General features: G+C 43.9%; 1 protein-coding gene across 1 annotated transcript; it reads right to left on the bottom strand.

Moving 5' to 3' along the window:
• Positions 1-2,657: 2,657 nt before the first annotated feature.
• On the bottom strand, positions 2,658-11,729 carry LOC147113505 (progonadoliberin-3-like). Its single transcript, XM_085994021.1, has 3 exons — positions 11,589-11,729; positions 3,154-3,243; positions 2,658-2,908 (listed from the first exon to the last, which is right to left on the bottom strand). Exons 1-3 carry the CDS (start codon positions 11,727-11,729, stop codon positions 2,837-2,839), a joined length of 303 nt encoding a protein of 100 aa, XP_085850147.1. The 3' UTR covers positions 2,658-2,836.
• Between the last annotated feature and the right edge of the window lie 9,788 nt (positions 11,730-21,517).

Below are 21,517 nucleotides of genomic sequence, written 5' to 3'. Positions count from 1 at the left end.
TAAGGATAGTATTTGACTAAAAACAAGGGCATATAAGGTAGCCAAATCTAGTGGGAGGATAGAGGATTGGGAAAACTTTAAAAGACAGCAAAAGATAACAAAGATTAATTAAGAAAGGGAAGAGATTATGAAAGTAAATTAGCTAAAAATATAAAAACAGATAGTAAGAGTTTTTATAGTTATATAAAAAGAAAAAGGGTGGCTAAAGTAAATGTTGGTCCCTTAGAGGGTGAGACCGGGAAATTAATGGTGGGAAATATGGAGATGGCAAAAACACTGAATGAATATTTTGTATCAGTCTTTACAGTAGAGGACATTAAGAATATCCGAACACTGGACAAACAGGGGGCTATAGGGGGGGGAGGAGCTAAACACGATCAAAATCACTAAGGAAGTGGTACTCGGTAAAATAATGGGACTCGAGGCGGATAAATCACCTGGACCGGATGGCTTACATCCTAGGGTCTTGAGGGAAGTGGCGGTAGGGATTGTGGATGCATTGGTAATAATTTTCCAAAACTCCCTGGACTCGGCAAAGGTCCCGGCAGACTGGAAAACTGCTAATGTAACACCCTTATTTAAAAAGGGCAGTAGACAGAAGGCTGGAAACTATAGACCGGTTAGCATAACATCTGTGGTAGGTAAAATTTTGGAGTCCATTATTAAGGAGACAGTAACAGGACATTTAGATAATCATAATTTAATAGGACAAAGTCAGCATGGTTTTATGAAGGGGAAGTCATGTTTGACAAATTTGCTGGAGTTCTTTGAGGAAGTAACATATAGGGTGGATAAAGGGGAACCAGTGGACGTAGTGTATTTAGACTTCCAAAAGGCATTTGACAAGGTGCCACACAAAAGATTATTGCTTAAGATAAAAATTCACGGGATAGGGGGTAATATTCTGGCATGGATAGAGGATTGGCTATTTAACAGAAGGCAGAGAGTTGGGATAAATGGTTCATTCTCAGACTGGCAATCAGTAACTAGTGGTGTTCCGCAGGGGTCGGTGCTGGGTCCCCAACTCTTTACAATCTATATTAACGATTTGGAGGAGGGGACCGAGTGTAACATATCAAAGTTTGCAGATGATACTAAGATGGGGGGGAAAGTAGTGAGTGAGGAGGACATAAAGAACCTGCAAGGGGACATAGACAGGCTAAGTAAGTGGGCAGAGATTTGGCAGATGGAATACAATACTGGAAAGTGTGAGGTTATGCACTTTGGCAGGAAAAATCGTAGAGCAAGTTATTATCTTAATGGCAAGAAACTGGAAAGTACTGAAGTACAAAGGGATCTGGGGGTCCTGGTGCACGAAACTCAAAAGGTTAGTATGCAGGTGCAGCAAGTGATTAAGAAGGCCAATGGAATGTTGGCTTTCATTGCTAGGGGGATAGAATATAAAAATAGGGAGGTATTGCTTCAGTTGTACAAGGTATTGGTGAGACCACACCTGGAATACTGCATACAGTTTTGGTGTCCATACTTGAGAAAAGACATACTTGCTCTCGAGTCAGTACAAAGAAGGTTCACTCGGTTAATCCTGGGGATGAGGGGATGGACATATGAGGAGAGGTTGAGTAGATTGGGACTCTACTCATTGGAGTTCAGAAGAATGAGAGGTGATCTTATTGAAACATATAAGATTGTGAAGGGGTTGGATCGGGTGGATGCGGGGAGAATGTTCCTGATGATGGGTGAAACTAGAACTAGGGGGCATAGTCTTAGAATAAGGGGCTGCTCTTTCAAAACTGAGATGAGGAGGAACTACTTCACTCAGAGGGTGGTAGGTCCATGGAATATGCTGCCCCAAAAAGCTGTAGAAGCTACATCATTACATAAATTTAAAACAGAAATAGACAGTTTCCTAGAAGTAAAGGGAATTAAGGGTTACGGGGAGCGGGCAGGAATTTGGACATGAGTCTAGGTTCGGATCGGTCATGGCCCTGTGGGTAGCGGAGCGGGCCCAGGGGCCGTGTAGCCTGATCCTGCTCCTATTTCGATGGTGTCTAATTCTGTTAGATTCAGGAGATGGTTCTGTGATAGTGGATTGGCAGTTAGGGTCAGATCAGCCATGATCTTATTGAATGGCGGAGCAGGCTCGAGGGGCCGATTGGCCTGCTCCTGCTCCTTGTTCTTATGTTCTTAACAAATGAGGAAGAAGAAGATTGCCTAACAGCCCAATATAGATGACCGAGTTGACAGGTTAATAGTTACAGTCTAGATGACATATTCTAAGTGCACATCTGACACAATTTTATTATATAAATATGCTGCTGCTTTTGGAAGAGGATTTTAATTTGGTTTTGAGTGCAGTGGCTTCTATTTCCTTAATAGAATAATGACATTCGCTGTACAACATAAGCAATTTTCGTACCATTACTGGAAGTTTATCAAGCCCTCATTTTCACTTGATTACCAGGGCATTCTTTGGGTGATGTATGTTATAAAAAGGTAATTGTCAGAAACATTCGTTCTGGTGGTAGAATGTTAGATGGTCAATTCATAGGGTGAAAAGTCCCATTCTTAAATACATTGACCACAGCCTACATGATTCTTACAAGAATGTTTGTTTGGAGAAACAATTGCAAAACCACTTATCAAAAATGAAAAAGAAACATACCATCTTTCAGGCAATGGAAACAGTCTAATTTTGATCTATATTTGAGTTTTTTTAATGATAGTAATACAAACTTAACTACTTCAAATTATCATATGTAGTTGCTTCCAGATATCAATACATCTTACTTAAATCTTAACATTTAAAATATGGAGCAAATCTTCTATACCAGGAAGTATTTTTGAAAATAAGTATGTAATTGTCTGTGCTGGACAGTCAGTCAACATTTTGCTGCAAGTTTGATGGGAGCTTCCTCTTTTTCTGAAATTTTCTGTCACTGATGTCTGGCTGTCAACACAAGCAAAAATGAAACAATTATTAACGAAAGCAATTCAATTGATATTTTTATGAAGATGAAAATATAAACTGCACAACAAAAGAACAGTGACGCTTGTTTAGTTGCATGTTACTTTAATAGTTGATATTGTTAATAAGATAAAATCCTACAACGCCAACACATAAGTTTCTCTGTTTCTTTCAGCATCATCGTGGGAACAAAACTAAACCTGCATTTTATAATCAATGATACTTACGAAAACAATTTGAGGACTATTCACCTTCTGGTATAAATATTGATATTTGGGTATCTCAAATTCACTTATTACATCTTCGTCATTTATCATCTGAAATGGAAAAGTAAATTTTACAAAATTGCAAAAATATCATTTCCAGGGGTTGAATTATTTAAAGTCCTCCAGTTTAAAAACTGCATCTTCTCAGGTGAGGTACCAGAGGGTGATCAGAGTCTTTGGAACTGTACCCCAGCAAGGTTTCCATGCTTTCAGGAGAGATGGAGAAAGTTATTGAGGGGAAAAAGGTACATAGGCCTAGAAATTCAGTTAGGCCCCGCCAGCAGGCTAACGCCCAAAAGTTAGCGCTGCGCGCGGAGCCCGTTGCGACCGCCAGAAATTCACTTTTAGCGCCCCAATTCGGAACCGGGCGCTGTTCCAGGGTGTGCCCGCCTCCGCTTGGGGCGCTGAAAGTGAATTTCAGCGCTCCAGCTGCCACTGCGCCACCCGATGCGGTGCGGCAGGCTGGGGTACTGCAGGCCTCCTCCTTCTCTTAAGGAGGAGCTGCCGGCAGCCGTGAGATCGCCGCTGGATTCTGGCAGCAAATGAGCCCAGCACCACGGAGAAGTGCCGGACTCACGGGAATCAGCCACCAATGCCGCGGGGGGGTGGTGGAGGAGGCCGGGGAGGGAGGTGCGGGCAGGCGGCCGCCGAAAAAGCGGCCGGCCGCACCTCCACCTTAAAGCGCCCCAGTAGCGCAGCAGTACGGCCCCGTTTCACGAACGTTGTTTGCGGCCGCTGCAGAAGAGGCGGCCGCAACTAAATATGGGGTTTGGGCCGGAAGCGGGGTGGTACCGGGGCACTGCGCACACCGATGACGTCATTGGTGTCAGCGCAGCGCTACCGCCGCCATTACCGCAGCGCTGAATATCAGCGCAACCTCTTATACTGGCGCAGAAACCCTCTTTAGGCGCCAACTGGGCGCAAAGCTTGCAGCGCCCAACTGAATTTCTAGGCCATACTGTTATTGTGATACATTTATTAGGAAGGGAATAACTATTCTAGGTTAGGTGAACAGGTTCCTGACTTCAAAGTCATCCCAAAATTTAAAAAGGGAGTATTCGCTACATGTTGTTTTTCAAAACATGTATACCTGTATTTATAACAGATTAACTGGTTATTCATCTCATTGTTCTTTGTGGGACCATTGTGCACAAAATGGCTGCCACATTTATCTATATAACAGTAACGGCATTTTAAAGTAATTAATTGTACGTGAAGTGCCTTGAGATGTTTCTGTGACATGAAAAGATGCTCTACAAATGCAAGTTCTTTTTTCTTCTTTCTATTTAATTAAAAGTCTTGTATATATCATGCATCATAGGGCATCACACCTAGGGTGCAACATCCATCACACTTTAACCGTGTATGCTGTGTCATTTTAATTGGTTTAAATAATCTGTTTAATTAGCCATGCTGATTGGCTCAAATATCCAATGGTTACTACCCAGGTAGGAAAAGCTACTAATCAATCAAGGAACAGCAATCTGCACAACACCAGCTAAATTAATTGCTCAAGTAATGTTTTGAACCTGCTTTAAGATGGCATTTTCCTTCCTCACTCAAGTCAGTACATACAGATAAAACTAATATTTATAGCATGATAAACACATAAGAAATGCACAATTCTGTTAAAAACGTTCCCATAAAATTCATAATTTAATGCCTACTAGAAACTTCTCTGAAAAAAGACCTGGCCCTTTGTCTGGGATTTGGAATAATAGTTCCACAGCTTGAACAACTTCAACTGTTTCAACAAGCTTTACAAACTACTGACAAATTCTGTGTGTGTATAAGGGTGATCTTAACCCTGCCCATCCAGCAGAAGCCTAACCCGCCGATGTCCCGTTCAGTTTCTATTTTGGGCAGGCAGCTAACTGAGGACATGCAGATGAGGCCCAGGAGTTAGAATCGCCTAAAACTAACACTGCCGAGGTCGGGGGGAGGGTGAGGTTGCCGCTCGCCTAATGATGCTACCTGATTTCCGCTTTTGGGTTAATATCAGACCATGTGTGTGCGCGCTTGAGCACACATGTGTGATGTGCCATGAGAGCAGTAGTATTCACGACTCTCCTGTGGGACTGTGACAACCTGCATCACAAGCAATCAGGCAGAAAATTTATAACTAACAGCTGCAAGGCCTAGGCAATAGGAAAAAATATCAACGCATAAATTCACCAGCCCTGAACTGCAGCGAGAAGCTGCACTCAAAGGGACCATGGGTTGGAGATCGGGCTTAGAACATTATGGTGCCAATTCTCTGACCCGTATCCCAGCAAGTACGGCTACTCGCTGGGAGTGTGAGAGAGGGAGATAGACACTCAAGAATAAAATGTCCTTTTATTCAGCATTTTATATAGTTTAACATCTCAAATAAAAGTTCTGAGCTAAAGGGGATAAGATCTTTGGGTCAGTGAGGGAGTTCTGGTGTTTGCACTGGGTGTGTCACCAAATGGCGGGAAAGTTTTCTCTGGTGCAGTACTACACCAACAACAATAACAACACCGTAACAGCTTCAGCAAGAACTGCAAATGCCCTATGAGCAATCTTTTGCAATCTTGTAAACAACTTAGAAAGAAGGCTTGGGGTTGGAGGAAGGAAGAATAAAGAATTTTTAAAAAGTACTAACATCTGAAGCAAATATTATAAACCCTTTCTGGCAAGTAGAGCAAAAAAAGTTTAATGTAAATTTTTAATTAACAGTTTTGGGGGAGGAAGAACAAAGTTCATCTCACGTTTTGTAAAGTGGCAGATAAATAATATCCTAAATACTATATTTGTAAGGCTCATCTTTCAGTATCAGCATAGAATAGCGTGAACTTTGCGGTCAGTGGCGAACGAACAACGCCAGCGTTCATTATTTACATTTGCTCACAGATTTTCTATGGGCTTTTAAAGGAACTTGCTGTAATTTGAAATGCAAAACAGTGCGGCGCCCTCTGCAGGGGATCTGGGACCTGTGTGAACAGGGCAAGGAACTGTGTCTCTCCTTAACCAATCAGATTGAAGAATTCTGAATGTGCTGCGCAGAGTTGAAACCAGGAAGTGTAAGTTAGAATATTTAATTCATTGCCAAATCAGGTACAGAAAGCGAAATAGAGAGGGAAAGAAAGATACGATTAAGAGGAAGTTAAAAGGGACAGAAAGAAAAAGTTTTTAAAACATTTTTTAATTGATTAAAATCTGAAGGAATGAGACTGCACACTTGCAAAAGTTAATTTCAGTGCCAGAGAGGTTATTTGGCAGTAATTTGGACTTATCACGCCGTTAAAAATCCACTTACACTAGAATGGACAAGCCGTAACTTTTTCTGGTGAGTTTAGTGGGTATCTAGTGGATAAGAACAGCAATTTCACATGTTCCATGTGTTTCAATGCGAGCCTCTCGGAGAGATACAGAGATTAATTATGAGAGGTATAAGGTCAGAATAGAGAAGGCATTGAGTGGTATCCTGCTTGCACAGTATTGTTTCTAATCTACACTAGTAAAGCCCTGAATTCGCGGTCGGAGGCTTCCCGCGGGGAAATACCTCCTGATCCGCAAATAAAATCCGCAACTACCTGGTGGTCCGGGAGGTACGGAGATTCACGGTCCTGGGCGCCTCTGGATACCGTGGGGAGAGGTCCACGTATCCCAGGGGCGGAGGCGGTTCACAAGCGCCCCTGGGATCACATGGGCCGGCCCAACTAATGAAAGAGGGGGATCCCCATTCATGCTTATGGGGTTTCCGTATGTATGGAAACCCCATAAGCATGAATGGGAATACCCCCAAATATACACCTAGACAGCAAATAAATTTATTAAAAAAAAAAAAAAAAAAATCTTCGGTAGCGCCGCCTGACTTACCGCCGGACGCTATGTCTGACGGGGTCAGGGGGGGACTACCTGCGGCCGGGGTGGCGCTAATTAAAGGTGAGGTGCCAGGCGACCATTTTTGTTGCTGGCCGCCTGCCAGCACCTGCCCCCATTGTCGTCCCCGGCCTCCTCTTCAGCCCCCACCCCCCCCCGCGGAGTGTTGGCTGCGTTCCATGAGCCCTGCACTTCTTTTGAGTGCCGGGCTCTTTTGCCAGCACTCCGATCCCTGGTGGCCCAGCTGGGCCCCGGGTCGTGCTGCGCAAGGCCCCTCCCCTTTAAGAAGGGGAGGAAGGCCTGCAGTAACGCGATATTCCCTCACAGCACCCCAAGAGGGAGGCGGGGTGCTTCCAGTAGCGCCCCGCTTCCCTCTTGGGGTGCAACCAATGAATTTCGGCCATGTGGGTGCTAATTTCTTCGGGACGCTTGCGCGACTCAATTTTTCCCCCAAGTAGCCTTGTTTATTCTTTTCTCCTCGTTATTGTGCAAGCAGGATACCACTTGACACCTTCTCTAGTCTGACATTATACGTCTTATAATTAACCTCTGTTTGCTATTTTTAGCCAACTTCTTATCCAGTTATTTGTATTATAAAATATTTATTTTTTGCTCTACCACTCTTGGATTTTTAGTATTTGTTTAAAGGCAAGATTTTCCTTCCCCTTTACTTTCCAAAATGGATTTTAATTCTTGCTGAGGCTCTTGATGGAGCACTGCCCAGGGAGATTTATGCCTCTTTTGAATCTCCTGTGACTATCACCTGAATAGTTATTTACTATGGTCTGCTCCCGAGGTCTGAGGTCAGCATCAAAGCACTTCATAAATATTCCACTCACCCCAGTGCAGACATCAATCCTCCTCAGTGACATAAGAAACCTCACCCCAAACAATACTGCTGGCTCATAATTTGTATTGAATGCTTTACATTATAAAATGGTGAAAAAAATTACCACTTTAAACTTTGATTTTTTTTGCTGTTTGTAATTTTTCTGCTCTGTGACACAGGTCGTCATAGTGCACCCTGGGTATTATGAGCTGCTTTGCTATCACTGTCGGCCCCCAGTGCACATATCTCGCGCAATTGGCTCCCTCCTCCCCCGGCCCCCACTTCCCCGCATCACCCCCCACCACCCCTGAAGCTGGAACATAAGAAATAGGAGCAGGAGTAGGCCATTTGGCCCTTTGAGCCTGTTCCGCCATTCAATGAGATCATGGCTGATCTTCTGCCTCAATTCCATTCACTGGCCTTATCGCCATATCCCTTGATGCTCTTACTAGTCAGAAATCTATCGACTTCTTCTGTTTTGAATATACTCAATGACTGAGCCTCTACAGCCCTCTGGGGTAGAGAATTCTAAAGATTCACCACCCTCTGTGAAGAAATTTCTTCTCATCTCAGTCCTGAATGGACTACCCTTTATCGTGAGGCTGTGGCCCCTGGTTCTAGACTCCCCAGCCAAGGGAAACATTCTCCCAGCATCCACCCTATCAAGCCCTGTAATAATTTTGTATGCTTCAATGAGATCCCCTCTCATTCTTCTGAATTCAAGAGAATACAGGCCTAGTTTACTCAATCTCTTCTCATACGACAGTCCCGCCATCCCAGGAATCAATCTCGTGAACCTTCGTTGCACTCCTTCTATGGCAAGTATATCCTTGCTTGGGTAAGGAGACCAAAATTATACACAGTACTCCAGGTGTGGTCTCACCAAGGCCCTATATAATTGGAGTAAGACTTGCTGGATTCACTAAGGCTGGTCATCAGGAAGCCTGGATTAAAAAAAAACTTTCCAGCAATGTATTTATGTATTTTTGCCTTAGTCATTAATGGTATAGATTTCCAGATTATTTCGAATATAATTGTGTTACGGTCAATAGTTCCCAAAACTTCCACTACTTCTACATTCTAAATGCTGTTCTGATTGCTTGTTAGTACCAAGCCAAATGTAAGTTAACCCCTAGTCAGCTTCTTACTGCATTGGGCAAAAAAAAATCATGTACTATATTAACTAATTCTGATTCAGATTCCCCACAAACATGAGGATTTCCAGTTTATACTGGGTTGATTGAAGTCACTCCCATGCTTCTTACTACCTTCATCCAGCCGACAGACTTAAAACTTGTTGAGCTGAGCCATCAAGCTGGAGTGATTGGTAGCCATGGCACTTAAGTGTGTGACCTTCTTATTGGAAATGGATTAGAACAGTTAAAGTAGCTCACCTCAATAGGGAACAATATCAGAAATTATATTAAGGAGTACAAACCTGAGAAGTCTCGGGCTCAGTCCCTGGCCAATACTGAGTTAGCTGACCTCGGCTAAATTCCATGGGAGTTCAACCTGTCTCCTGCCATAACTCTAGCAGAGAACCAACAGAATCCCAGAGAAATGGTGGAAACCACTGAACACAGCCATTGCTGCCATTTCCCTGGGGGGTCCCACCAGATTCCTGCTAGAGTTATGGTGAGAGACGAGTTGAACCTCCACAGAATTCTAGTTCCCTTACAGTTAGCATTAGCAGCCCTGGGATAGAGTGGGGAAAATTAGTTAGGGTTCCTGCAACTGACTGTGATTTGAGTGAGCGGTGCGAGAAATGGTGCGTATGAGGATGTCAGACAAGGAGTAGCGCAAGCTTGGCTGAGGCCGCCTCCCATGGTCCTCTGACCAGTAAACATTCACTTTCTATGGTTACACACAATGAGAACGTGAGTGTGGTACCAGCAAGTTATCACTTGTGAACTGTAGTCCAACATCTTAGTGCCGTCAGCAGAGGAAAGGTCAAATGAACTATGGCAGCGATTTTGCCGGCGATCCGAGTGCGGGTTCGGAGGCAGGTCCGCTGTCAAAATCAAAATGATTGACAGCGGGTTGGGAACCCGCTCCGAACCCACCTCCATGTAAGTTTCCAAAGTGTCGGGTCTGCGATTTCAGAACAGGCCCGACACCAAGAGGCATTTGAAATAGTTAAATGCTTGTTAACTACTCTTTTGCCAGCCTATTTCTATTTTACCACTTTTTAATGGGCTTCATGTCGTTCGGAGATCACGTCAGGTTCTCTATGTCTCCCCATTGCTGTGAATAGGTGACAGCTGCAAAAGTGGTATGAAAGCTACCATTCCACAGCTGTACACCTTCCAATGTCAGAAGCTTGAGCCTTCAGGACTTGGAAGACACTTTTGAGCTTTATGCAGTCTGGTAGTGTTTGGAATAAACTCTCTATCCACTGTCACCTCCTTGGAGCAAGCTCTCTCACCATTGACAGATCGCTTCTGTCATTTCAACTTCAGCTGCCGTCTATTCCAGCCCTTGAAAAAATCTCACCTTGGTCTTCTGAATCCCTCCACGATCAGCCCCAGCACCAACATCACCAGGCACACCAACATCACCAACAACAACTCCAACCTCCGCAATCAGGTGATGCTGCACAGGACACGGCATCAGCACCCGACCACATTACTGCCCAGGATGCCAGAGATGGCCTCACCATGGCTAGATTTACTTCACTTAACACTGTACACCCTGGCTGCCACATGATACGCCAGGTTGGCACCACCCCACACCAACACCATAAAGCATCCCTACAATGCCCAAGCCATTCCTTTCACACTCATCACCATTGCGGGGGTGGGGTGGGGTTACCCTTATGTCTCACCATTCACTACAGCTCATTGAGCCACTTCCAAAGGTGCACACAAATCTGTCCAAGAACACAAAGTGCTGAAAATAAAGGTTTCAATGTTTGACTGCACATTACCAGAAATGTCACATGAACATTGGCTAAAGCACCCAAGTGCCTACCCTTGTGTGTTATTACAGTAGTTGGTATGCTTGCAGTAGGTTGAGGGTGAGTGTGAGGGGTGGCTAGTGAGATGGGAAAGTGATAATGTAGATAGAGAGGGATGGGTGGAGGTGCAAGGTAAGTTGGTGTGAGTAAAGGTGTGCAGGAGTAGGGTAGGGAAGGCAGAGTGATGTGGATGTGATGAGTGGCTTGGCAGTAATGTTTTGTGATCTGCTCAGATCATTGAAAGGTTTGCGCCACTGCAGCCTGGTCCTCCTGACGACATCCCTGCTTGTGTCCTCCTGTGCAAAGTGCAACCAGGCTGTGTTGATCTCCTGGGGAGGTCTCTTCTGCCCATGGGAAGGGAAGAGAACCTCCCTGCATGCTGCAATTCCCTCCATAAGGATATGGAGGGAGTCATTGGAGAGCCTGGGTGCAGCCGTGCATCTCTGCAGTGCTTGTTAGTGTTTGCAGCACCTCAGTACTGTAGAACACTGACAGCAGAACTGTCAGGATCAATTTGGACATGGCCTCTTTAAGGAAACTGGCTGATGACGCATCATCAAATGATGTCATTATAACCGCTTGCTATTAATTGGCCGGGAACCGATCAATGAAAAATCGCTTGGGGAGTGCGGGCTGCAGTAGGGAGCGGGCTGGGACTGCGACACCGACCCTGGATGCCCCAGACCCGCCTTGGTCATCGAAATTGCGGCCTTTATGTTTGTGAGTAATATAACAAATAACAATGAAATAAAGACTGCCTCTTACCTCTAGGTAAGCATCCATACTTACTGCATTCCTTTTTCCTCCAGGCAGCCAACCATGCGACCAGTGCTGAGAAATACAACCATGAGCAGCAAAAACCATTGCTATCAGAAAATGGATGGAAATTATTTTGGTAACTTCCATTGGAATGAAGAGGAAAGGGCTTCAGAAAAAAAGTAGAGATACTTCTATAAAATGGGAAAAGAAATAGAAATTAGCTCTGAAGAAAATATACAAAACAGATTATTTCCTTATTTAGTACCAAAAGAGTAAAAATGCTCGATGTGACTAGTAGGTAATTACTTGTCGAGAGGCCTCCTCACTCAGAGTTCTTATTCTTTTTCTCTGAAAGTAAAATTTTCAGTTGTTGCACTTCAATATATAGCAGATCTACAGTGCATCATTAATTGACAACAATGGGATTAATTATTTTTCAAAGCTAAGCCTACAACCGGTATATAATCCGTTAAGATGAAAACACATGCGTGCTTTTAAAAGAAAAGTCCCTTGGTGTACAGAAGTGCACTTTAAATTAAAACATTTAAGTCGGATTTAAAGCTTACAAATTCACTTAACCACTTGGCTGGGGCAGTTGCTGGAATTTTGTTCACGTCATCACCAGTCAAAGAAATTCTTCTTATATGGTAACTTTGGCCTCTATTACAGAATAACAGCATTGTCCAAAGCTCTCCAAGCATAGGCATCTAACGTTCTTGTCAATCTGTTTCCTTCAAATTCGCTACCTTTCCCATATGCATGTTTTACATTATCTAAGAAAGTTAAACGCCTTTTCTCATGGTCTGCTTTTGATCATATTAGCCTGCAAGTGGTAGTCAGTTACTTAGTAACCATTTAATATCCAAATCAACATATAAATGTCAGGCTTGGCTCAGTGGCAGCACTCTCGCCTCTGTCAGAAGATGTGGGTTCAAGCCCCACACCAGAGACATGAGCACATAATCTAGGCTGAGACTTCAGTGCAGTAATGAGGGAGTGCTGCACTGTTGGAGCCGCTGTCTTTTGGCTGCAACGTTAAACCAAGGCCCTGTCACCAATGTTCCTGTTCATTTTTTTTTTGGGTGTGCGTCCCCTTTAAGGGGCTGCGAGGCCCATTCAAAATACTGCGCATGCGCGGTTTTTAACCATTGAAAAGCTGACGAACCGGCTGCGCGGGAGGTCCAGACAGCTGCATGGCTGCGCAGCTTAAAGGGAACATGGCCTGTCAGCCCTCTCAGGTGAATATAAAAGATCCCATGGCACTATTTGAAGATCATAAGAGCTGTCCTGACCAACGTTTATTCCTCAACCAACAAATCTTGCATTTTGACGTTCTACCACTATATATTAGTACTACCATAAAAAGCCTAGTGACTGGTAAACCTTTTACAATTTTCCAGGCCAAAAAGTACATCTTTGTTACAAGTTGATTTAAGGATTTATTGTTTACAAGAAATATGACAGAATTCTGTAAAGCTGGACAAGCAGAAAATATACACCAAAGGAAAGGGGATTATGTAATGTCATATTGAATTCTTCATCAGCCATTCAGAACAAACATACCAACAGTCTACCCTAATTAAACTTTTCTTCTAAAAGAATTCAGCAAAAAATATGAAATAATTGCACCCTCAGGGATAAGAAGATTACTCACGGTAGGCAAAATATTCTCTTAGCATCAAATTCAATGACTTCCTATATACCATGGGCAATCCAGGCAATCTGATGAGGAAATCACAAGGGCTGTTTAATGATTATCACCCTGAAGCACGTGCCTCTCTCCCACCCAGCCTTTTTCAAAAAAGTAATAGAACTCAGAATCGGAGTTTCTTGTTTTTACACAGCCCTTCCAGTGCAGTCCCACCGTCCCTCCAGAGAGAGTCCAGCAGAAGAGCCTCAAATCAGGCCAGGAACTGGATATGTCAGGTCCTGGCCTTCCATCAGAGTTTCCATATGGCATTGCAAAGGGCAGAGTCTCCACCCACCCCATACAAAGCCATGGACACAGGCACAGGGGTGAGGCCGCAGGCAGGGACTCCCAGGCTGGAAGGTTTCTGACACCTGTTAGCTTGGCCAGTGAGCGGACCTTAATCCTTCCACGGGGTGTTCAGATTTTTGTGTATGCTTACCCTGTTGTCTTTAGTGACAAAAGAAATCAAAGGCTAATGAACACAGAGACCAGGGAACATGATTTTAAACAAGTAATCTAATGTAATCCCTTTCCTTACTGATGTTTAATGTTTATTTTTCCTTGGCAGAAATTGGAAGAAGAAAACTTGTAGACCAATCTGTCATGCTTTTTGATCTTGTCCATGCAGGGAGACATCACTTCAGTTACTTTGGATTTTGTTAAAAATTCATGCTGTCAGAGCCACTTATTTCTGTTTTTTACTTGAAACTTTTCACTGAACTGCCACAATATGATCAATGGAAGGAATTAGAGACACACTGTTCTATATATAGTGTTTTGTATGGAATAGCAGTCAATGTGTAACAGGGTGCAAGGAAACACTTTGTGACATAGAATCATAGAATGGTTACAGCACAGAAGGAGGCCATTCAGCCCATCGAGCCCATGCCGGCTCTCTGCAAGAGCACTTCAGCTAGTCCCACTCCCCCGCCCTTTCCCCGTAGCCCTGCAATTTTTTTTCCTTCAGGTACTTATCCAATTCCCTTTTGAAAGCCACAATTGAATCTGCCTCCACCACCCTTTCAGGCAGTGAATTCCAGATCCTAACCACTCGCTGCATAATTTTTTTTTTCCTCAAGTCGCCTTTGGTTCTTCTGCCAATCAGCTTAAATCTGTGTCCTCTGATTCTCGATTATTCCGCCAATAGGAACAGTTTCTCTCTATCTACTCTATCCAGACCCCTCATGATTTTGAACACCTCTATCAAACCTCCTCTCAACCTTCTCTGCTCTAAGGAGAACAACCCCAGCTTCTCCAGTCTATCCATGCAGACATGCATACTTTGCCCATCTACTTGGTACAAGATACAAGTGGGTCACATTATTTGTATAATTTCATCAGGTCTGAAAACTTTTTCTGGCTTTTATGTCCGTGTCTCTGGATAGTGCATACCTAATTAACATGTTGCATCACCTCCAACTGGACACTGTTGATTGCTGCCCTGTGTGTGGGAGGGTGGGGGGCTGGGGGCGGTGGCGGAGGGTGCCTTGGAGTGCCAAACAGAACCGCCCTACTTTGTATTACTTTCTTAAAGCAGTTTATCTATTGCTGCATTTGTAAATCTGGGGTCTCTGCTTTGATGGTGCCCCATTATAGTTCTAGACCCTCCAAAATGGTTGCCTGTAGAAAAGGCACTGCTCTTTAAATCCCTGCTGCAATCCTAGATATTCCCTGCCCCCCACCCTCCCTCCATCCCCTGTATCAGTGAGTTCACCTGTTCTGGTAGATTCCCTGCCAAGAGCTCACTGTGAAGACCTAATGAGGGTGGAAACCAGAAGTTAGCACAGGAATGGCTGTGTGCAACTTGAATGTTGCAAAGCCTACTGTGCATTGTTCCTGCCAACAGAGGGCAGACAACAAAAAATCTGCCTCCGAAGGAAGTTACAGGACCAGAAGAGACCATTGAACATCAAACTAAGTATTTTTCAATTGGGTCTTCGAAGAGAAGTTGATACTGTCCTTTTTCACGTGCATTTATTTTATTTAACTAAAAATGAATCTAGTCTGGAATTTGTTAAAAAAAAAATTCTTGGAAATTCAAAGAAAAGTGAAGAGTTACAAAGTCAAAAATTATGCAGATTTAAAAAAAACCTAAATTAGGGAATTATGAAAAACCCTGAATAAATCCCAGAAATATAAAATAAATATAAAAACTAATTGACAGACTAATATTTTAGAAATGATCTGCAGAAGTTGACTAACTATTACAATAGATAATATACTTTTAATGGAAACAGCTGCCAGAACTGTGGAAAACAAGCTCACTCTGTAACAGAACTTCCATACAGAGCTAGACAAGTGATTGGCATCGAACCAAATGAGGCATGTTATGTACAAAGAGGGGAAAATAATTTTATTAAGTCATTGTATCACCTTGTTCTCTTATCTATTCTGACAGTTCTGTTGGACAATTCGTACATAGCTCTGTCACCTAATCAGCAGGTTGCTGTGCTCACCCATTTTGTTGGCTAGATTTTCCACAGTCATTACAAAATTCTTACATCTTGTTTTGTCCTGTCCTAGTTCTGTCAATCTCTTCAACCAGCTTAGTTTGTTACATAGTTATAACATCTAATTCTATCAAACATATAGGCCTTGAAGTTATGCTGTGAATTACTAGCAAATGAATGCTTGATATGTTTGTCTGAGATTCCTCTCCTGCTTTTTTCCTCTCCTGCTTTTTCTCAACTTGCATTTTTTTTGAAAAATAAACTCAAATTAGGATGAGGAACAACACTAAAGGGATGATTTTAACTCCCTCTGCCCGGTGGAAATGGGCTGGTAGTAGGGTTGCCAGCTCTGGTTGGACATATTCCTGGAGGTTTTATCACATGACCTACCACCTCCAACCACTCCGCCCTCATGCTTCTGCCACTGGTCACCCAACATGTCCCTTCTCATGGCGCACCCCCTTCCCACATCAATTGGAAAATTAACAGACTCTTTGGGGGTAATTTTAACCCCCACAAATGGGTGGGTTTGGTAAAATGTAAAAAATCTCTAACCCAAATCCAACTCACCTCGAACCCGCCCACTTCCAGTTTTGACAGAGGCAGGACAGGGGGACAGGCAACCAACCCACTCCCAGGAGGTGGGTCGCTCATTTAAATATTTTAATGAGGTTGCGTGCCTCAGATTCTATCTCTCTTCCAGCTCTAACGTTGGCGGGCTGGGTTTCCTGGGCCTTGGGAAACCCAGCAGCTAAAGGGAGGCAAGGACTGCTGCATGGAAGAGGTAAGTGCTTGTCCAGCACTGCTTGTGGGCCATGAGGAGCAGGAGTGCCTTCCCACGGCCCGCCAAGCAAACCTGTTTCCCACTCCATGTGCTTGGACCACCCCACCTCCGGATCCGACCCCCCCCTGCGATCACCGAATTCCCCCCCCCCCCCGCCAGATTGGACCCCCCAATCGGCCCCACCCCCATGATCACCAACACCCCTGATTACCCCCATCTCTGCCCGATCTCTCTCCGAACCCCCCGTCAATCATCCCCCAACCCTCTAAACCACACTGTACCCAACCCCACTGCTCTCACGATCTCAACCCCGAGCAGCAGGAAACCTACCTTCTCCTGGGCTGCAGCCTCTGCTGGAGCATTCCCCATCCGGCAGGGGGCCAAGCCTGTTGACCAAGCTGGTTTTCGGGCAGGGAACCTGTTTAAAAAAAACATGCCGCTGTGGAGTTAAACTCCACAGCATTCAGGGAGACCCGAACTTCCGGTATTCCCGACCAGAACTCCTGAACCCCGCTTGGAATTCCTGCCTCAGTAAATATTGAGGCCTTTGTTACTGGATTGGATGATTCTTGACTGTTAGTCAAACAGCCTTTTCCCCCCCCATCTCCAATATTTTTACAGCTAAGAAACAATATATATTCAAGGAAAATGAAAAGGACACACCATTATTTTTAATGCCACTATGATGTTTCTCCAAGGTTGCTCGCAGCAGTGTCCGGGAGATTAATCTTTAATTCCTGGAGACCCCAGCACCATCCTGAAGGGTTGGGAACACTAGATGGTAGCAGAATTAAAATCAAGATGGTCGACTTACTGGCCCATTCCTGCTCCATCGCCATTTAAACTCAGGGCTTCTGCTGGGCAACCCAGGCGTGTGCTGCACATACCTTTCTGCCAGTCAGAGCAGCATCCAAGCTGCCAGATATTGCACTCAAAGCTGGTGAGCTGCAACGGGATGCCCGTTTGGGGCATGCAGCTCATGGAGAGCATGTTAGTTAGGTCTAGACATGGAAATGACTTGGCTTCCTGTTGGAGGGATCGGGCAGGCAGCCAGGGCACTTGGCACTTTGCTGGTCAATTTTATTCTTCCTCTCTCATTCACACACACAATCTCTATTTTAAAAAAATGCTCACCTGAAAATTAAGGGCCGTATTTTGCGACCCCCACTGGTGCATACGAGGTGCGCACGCGCCCGTAGGGACCGCGCAAGTTCCGGGTTTAGGCATGCGAAACGCATTCGCGTAAACCCGGAACTTGCAATCTGTCAAGAATCGTCCACATCTCTGGGAGATGGGCCTCTGCGGGTGCAGAGTTGCGCTATTTGCCCAACTTCCGCCCGCTGAATTCTTGTGAAATTCTTACACCTGGCTTAAGGCCAGCTTTTACCAGCATAAGAGTTTTAAAAAATAGAAAAATAAAATGTTATCACTCATTTATACGTTAAAAACCCTGTCCAATAAGGTAAGTTTATTTTTAGTCCCGTTAAAACATATACATTTTTTTTTCAAAAAATTTAATTTTCATTTAAAATATTTAATTAAATGGCATTTTAATTAATTTTAAATATGTAATTAAAAAAAAATTATTTCAATGTGTTTGTGTATTTTTTAAGTGATCCCCATTCATACTTATGGGAGTTCCGTACGTATGCAACTCCCATAAGTATGAATGGGGATTCCCTTCTGCTATTGGTTGGGCTGGCCCACATGATCCCAGGGACGCTTGCGAACTGCATGCCACCTGGGATACGTGGGCCTCTGCCCACGCGTACCCGGAGAGGCCCAGGACCGCAAGCCTCTGCATCTCCTGGGCCACCAGGTACATTCGTAGATATTTTACACGTCGGAGGCATCCGCCAGCAGGAAGTCTCCGATCGCAATTTCAGGCCCAATGTTTGCACTATGTCCTCTCGATCTTCTTCAAATTATACGGAAAAATTAGCAGAAACTGCTAGAAGCGGAAGAAAAATATTCAGCAGTTCAGCTAACTACATGATACTGATGCATGCTGGGAAATTGGACACACTCGAGGGGCAGACTACACAGTCCGAATTCAGCTAACACAGCTACAGCTCTGGACAAAAGTATGTCCAGGCTTTTAGGAGGGTCTGAGTCCTTCATATACATTTACTGAAGGCATTAAAACACAAAAAAATTACATTTAATCATGTTATTGCAAAATATAAACATCTTTGAATTTTTCATTTTGTTTTAAACTTGTTTTGGACATAGAAATTTCAGTTTTTGAGAAAAGTTGGATAAATGTTTTTTTACCTTTTGAGTGACTGATGGGAAAAGATAATACAGCACCACATAATGGTGTTACAGGGAACTGTGACAGATAAGTCATAAGATTGGCATAGGAAATCCTGTAAGAACACCATTAAAGGGAAGGTTAACTGCCCAGAATTTCCTGCAGGCCTGCACCATTGTAATGGTGCAGCTAGATCATGGAGCCAGTCTTACAGCACAAAAGTGCAAGTTAATTATGATGCAAGTGACCACTCTAACATTTCCTGGGACTTTAGCGTCGTTCATCCATTTCCCTCGCTGAAATAGTGAAGGGTTAATGAACATAGCTCCGCCCCCAATTAAAATCAACAGCGACTGCAACTTAGCTGAATTAACACCAATTTCATCGCTGCTGCCACTTGGACTGTAAAATAATGATGCTGCACAGCCCTTAGTAACGTGGCAGTGGTGTGATTTATTGCTCCAAGATCACTTTCCTTTAAACATATTATTCAACTGATATTCAATTGCTCAAAGTCACATTAACAGCTAAATGGAAGTTAACAAGTGAATAATTATCATTAATGCAAAATTAATTTTCATCACAGCTCCAAAAGCAATTCCAATTCAAGCCATCCTTTTAAGTTTAAATAATATAAACGATGAATGATCCAAATGCGCCAGAAATATGCTGCTCGTAATAAAGGTGCCAAAATAATGGAAGGTGGGTATAGACAGAATTAGAAAATTCAGCGAATTAGCTTCCCCAAAATGCTCCGACTTTATTCCAGATAAACAATAGATGGATATACTCACGAATTAAGACATCACTCCAAGGGGGAAAAATTCAGTTGTTTGCGCCTCCCGTTAGCGCCTCCCGTTAGCGCCTTAAGAGGGCGTTAATGGGGCGCAAAGCAACTAGCGCCCGGGCGCGGCGATGTTTACACCGCTCGCGAAATTAACTAGACATTTTGCGGCAGCGCTAAACACTACCGCCACAATCTCCTGCGCCGGCAGATCATGACGTCAGTCGAGTGCGCAATGCCCCGGTAGCACCCCGGACCGGATATTGAGTGGCACCCCCTGCCTTACCACCTGCCGCTAGCAACGACAGGTTGAGGGGAGCGTTTTGCAGTCAGGAAGGGACTGGGGGAGCACTATTTAAAGGCGACCGCTTCCTGACTTTTTTTGTTGGTGACATTTTTGCACCACGTATTCTGAGAGGGAGAGAGACTTCTGGAAAGATTCAACACTGTGTGAAAGAGTTTTGGGTACTGAGCAGCACTTTGCAGGTTCATTTTGATTTGCCCTTCCTTGTCTCTATTTAGAAGAGACTGTGGGGGCTGCACTCTGAGCTCTTTCCCTGGGTCTCGCTATTGTTCTTTCCAGCAGATTTGATGTACAGGTCTTTCCGGGCCGAGATTCAAGGCTGCAATGAGCAGGATGTGGATGGAGAGCAAGATCAACCCTCCCCTATAAGAAAGAAACAGAAAATGCTGGAGGAACTCAGCACGTCAAGCAGCATCTGTGAAGAGAGAAACAGAGTTAATTTTTCAGGTCGATGTCCCTCGTCAGAACTCCCCTTTAAGAATTGGCCGGAGCCAGTGTGTCTGTGTTCCATTGCTGACTGACATCATATGAGCTTCGCCAGCGCTGTGAGGTAGCGCCTCGCTCCTTGGCCTTTGCGCCTTAAGACAGATGTGAAGCGCCTGATTTAGCGCTCCAATCACCTCCAGGGGCAATAAAAGCCAAGTTTGCTGTCGGAGGCGATAATTAGTGCCAGGCGCTAAACTTTGCGCATGGCCGATAATGGCGCCCCAAACGGGGCGATACTGAATTTTTCCCCATAAATACCATAAAAATTAAATGTTAAAAAATTGGTGTAGATATGAATTGCAATCTACCCATCTATCAGGAAAATAACTATCACTCAGCCTTTGCTGTAGGATAACAGAAGATGCTGAAACATCTGTTTTTGGGCATGGGTTCAGTTATTACATAATATTTACAGCATAGAAACAGGCCATTCGGCCCAACAGGTCCATGCCAGTGTTCATGCTTCACACGAGCCTCCTCCCACCCTTCTTCATCTAACCCCATCAACATACCCTTCTATTCCTTTCTCCTTCATGTGTTTATCTAGCTTTCCTTAAAGGCTAGTCACCTCAACTATTCCTTGGGGTAGCGAGGTCCACATTCTAACCACTCTCTGGGTAAAGAAGTTTCTCCTGAATTCCCTATTGGATTTATTAGTGACTATCTTATATTTATGGCCCCTAGTCCCCTGCAAGTGGGAACATCTTTTCTATGTCTACCTTATCAAACCCTTTCATAATCTTAAAGATTAGGTCACCCCTCAGTCTTATTTTTTTCTAGAGCCTGTTCAATCTTTCTTGATAGGTATAACCTCTCAGTTCTGGTATCATTCCAGTAAATCTTTTTTGCACCTCCTTCAGTGCCTCCCTATTCTTTTTATAATATGGAGACCAGAACTGTTCACAGTACTCCAAGTGTGGTCTAACCAAGGTTCTATACAAGTTTAACATAACTTCTCTGCTTTTCAATTCTATTCCTCTAGAAATTAGGTGCTTCATTTGTTTTTTTAATGGCTTTATTAACCTGCATCGCTACTTTTAGTGACCAGTGTAACTGTACCTCCAGATTCCTCTGCTCCTCCACCCCATTTAGACACTTATTTTCCAAGACCTCTTTATTCTACCTAACAAAATGTACCACCTCCCACTTATCTATATTGAAGTTCATGCTAATTACACACCCA

Source organism: Somniosus microcephalus, chromosome 8, assembly GCF_052327205.1.
Source record: "Somniosus microcephalus isolate GS21.2 chromosome 8, FLI_Smic_1.0, whole genome shotgun sequence".
Classification (NCBI taxonomy): Eukaryota; Metazoa; Chordata; class Chondrichthyes; order Squaliformes; family Somniosidae; genus Somniosus; species Somniosus microcephalus.
Note: the sequence above shows the minus strand (reverse complement) of the source record. Positions and strands in the feature narration are given on the sequence as shown.

Coding starts and splice junctions, on each gene's coding strand:
- LOC147113505 (XM_085994021.1), bottom strand. CDS start 11,729: ATGGAAGTTACCAAAATAATTTCCATCCATTTTCTGATAGCAATGGTT. Junction 3,244..11,588: donor GTATGGATGCTTACCTAGAG/GTAAGAGGCAGT, acceptor TTTCCATTTCAG/ATGATAAATGACGAAGATGT. Junction 2,909..3,153: donor ATAGTCCTCAAATTGTTTTC/GTAAGTATCATT, acceptor TTGTGTTGACAG/CCAGACATCAGTGACAGAAA.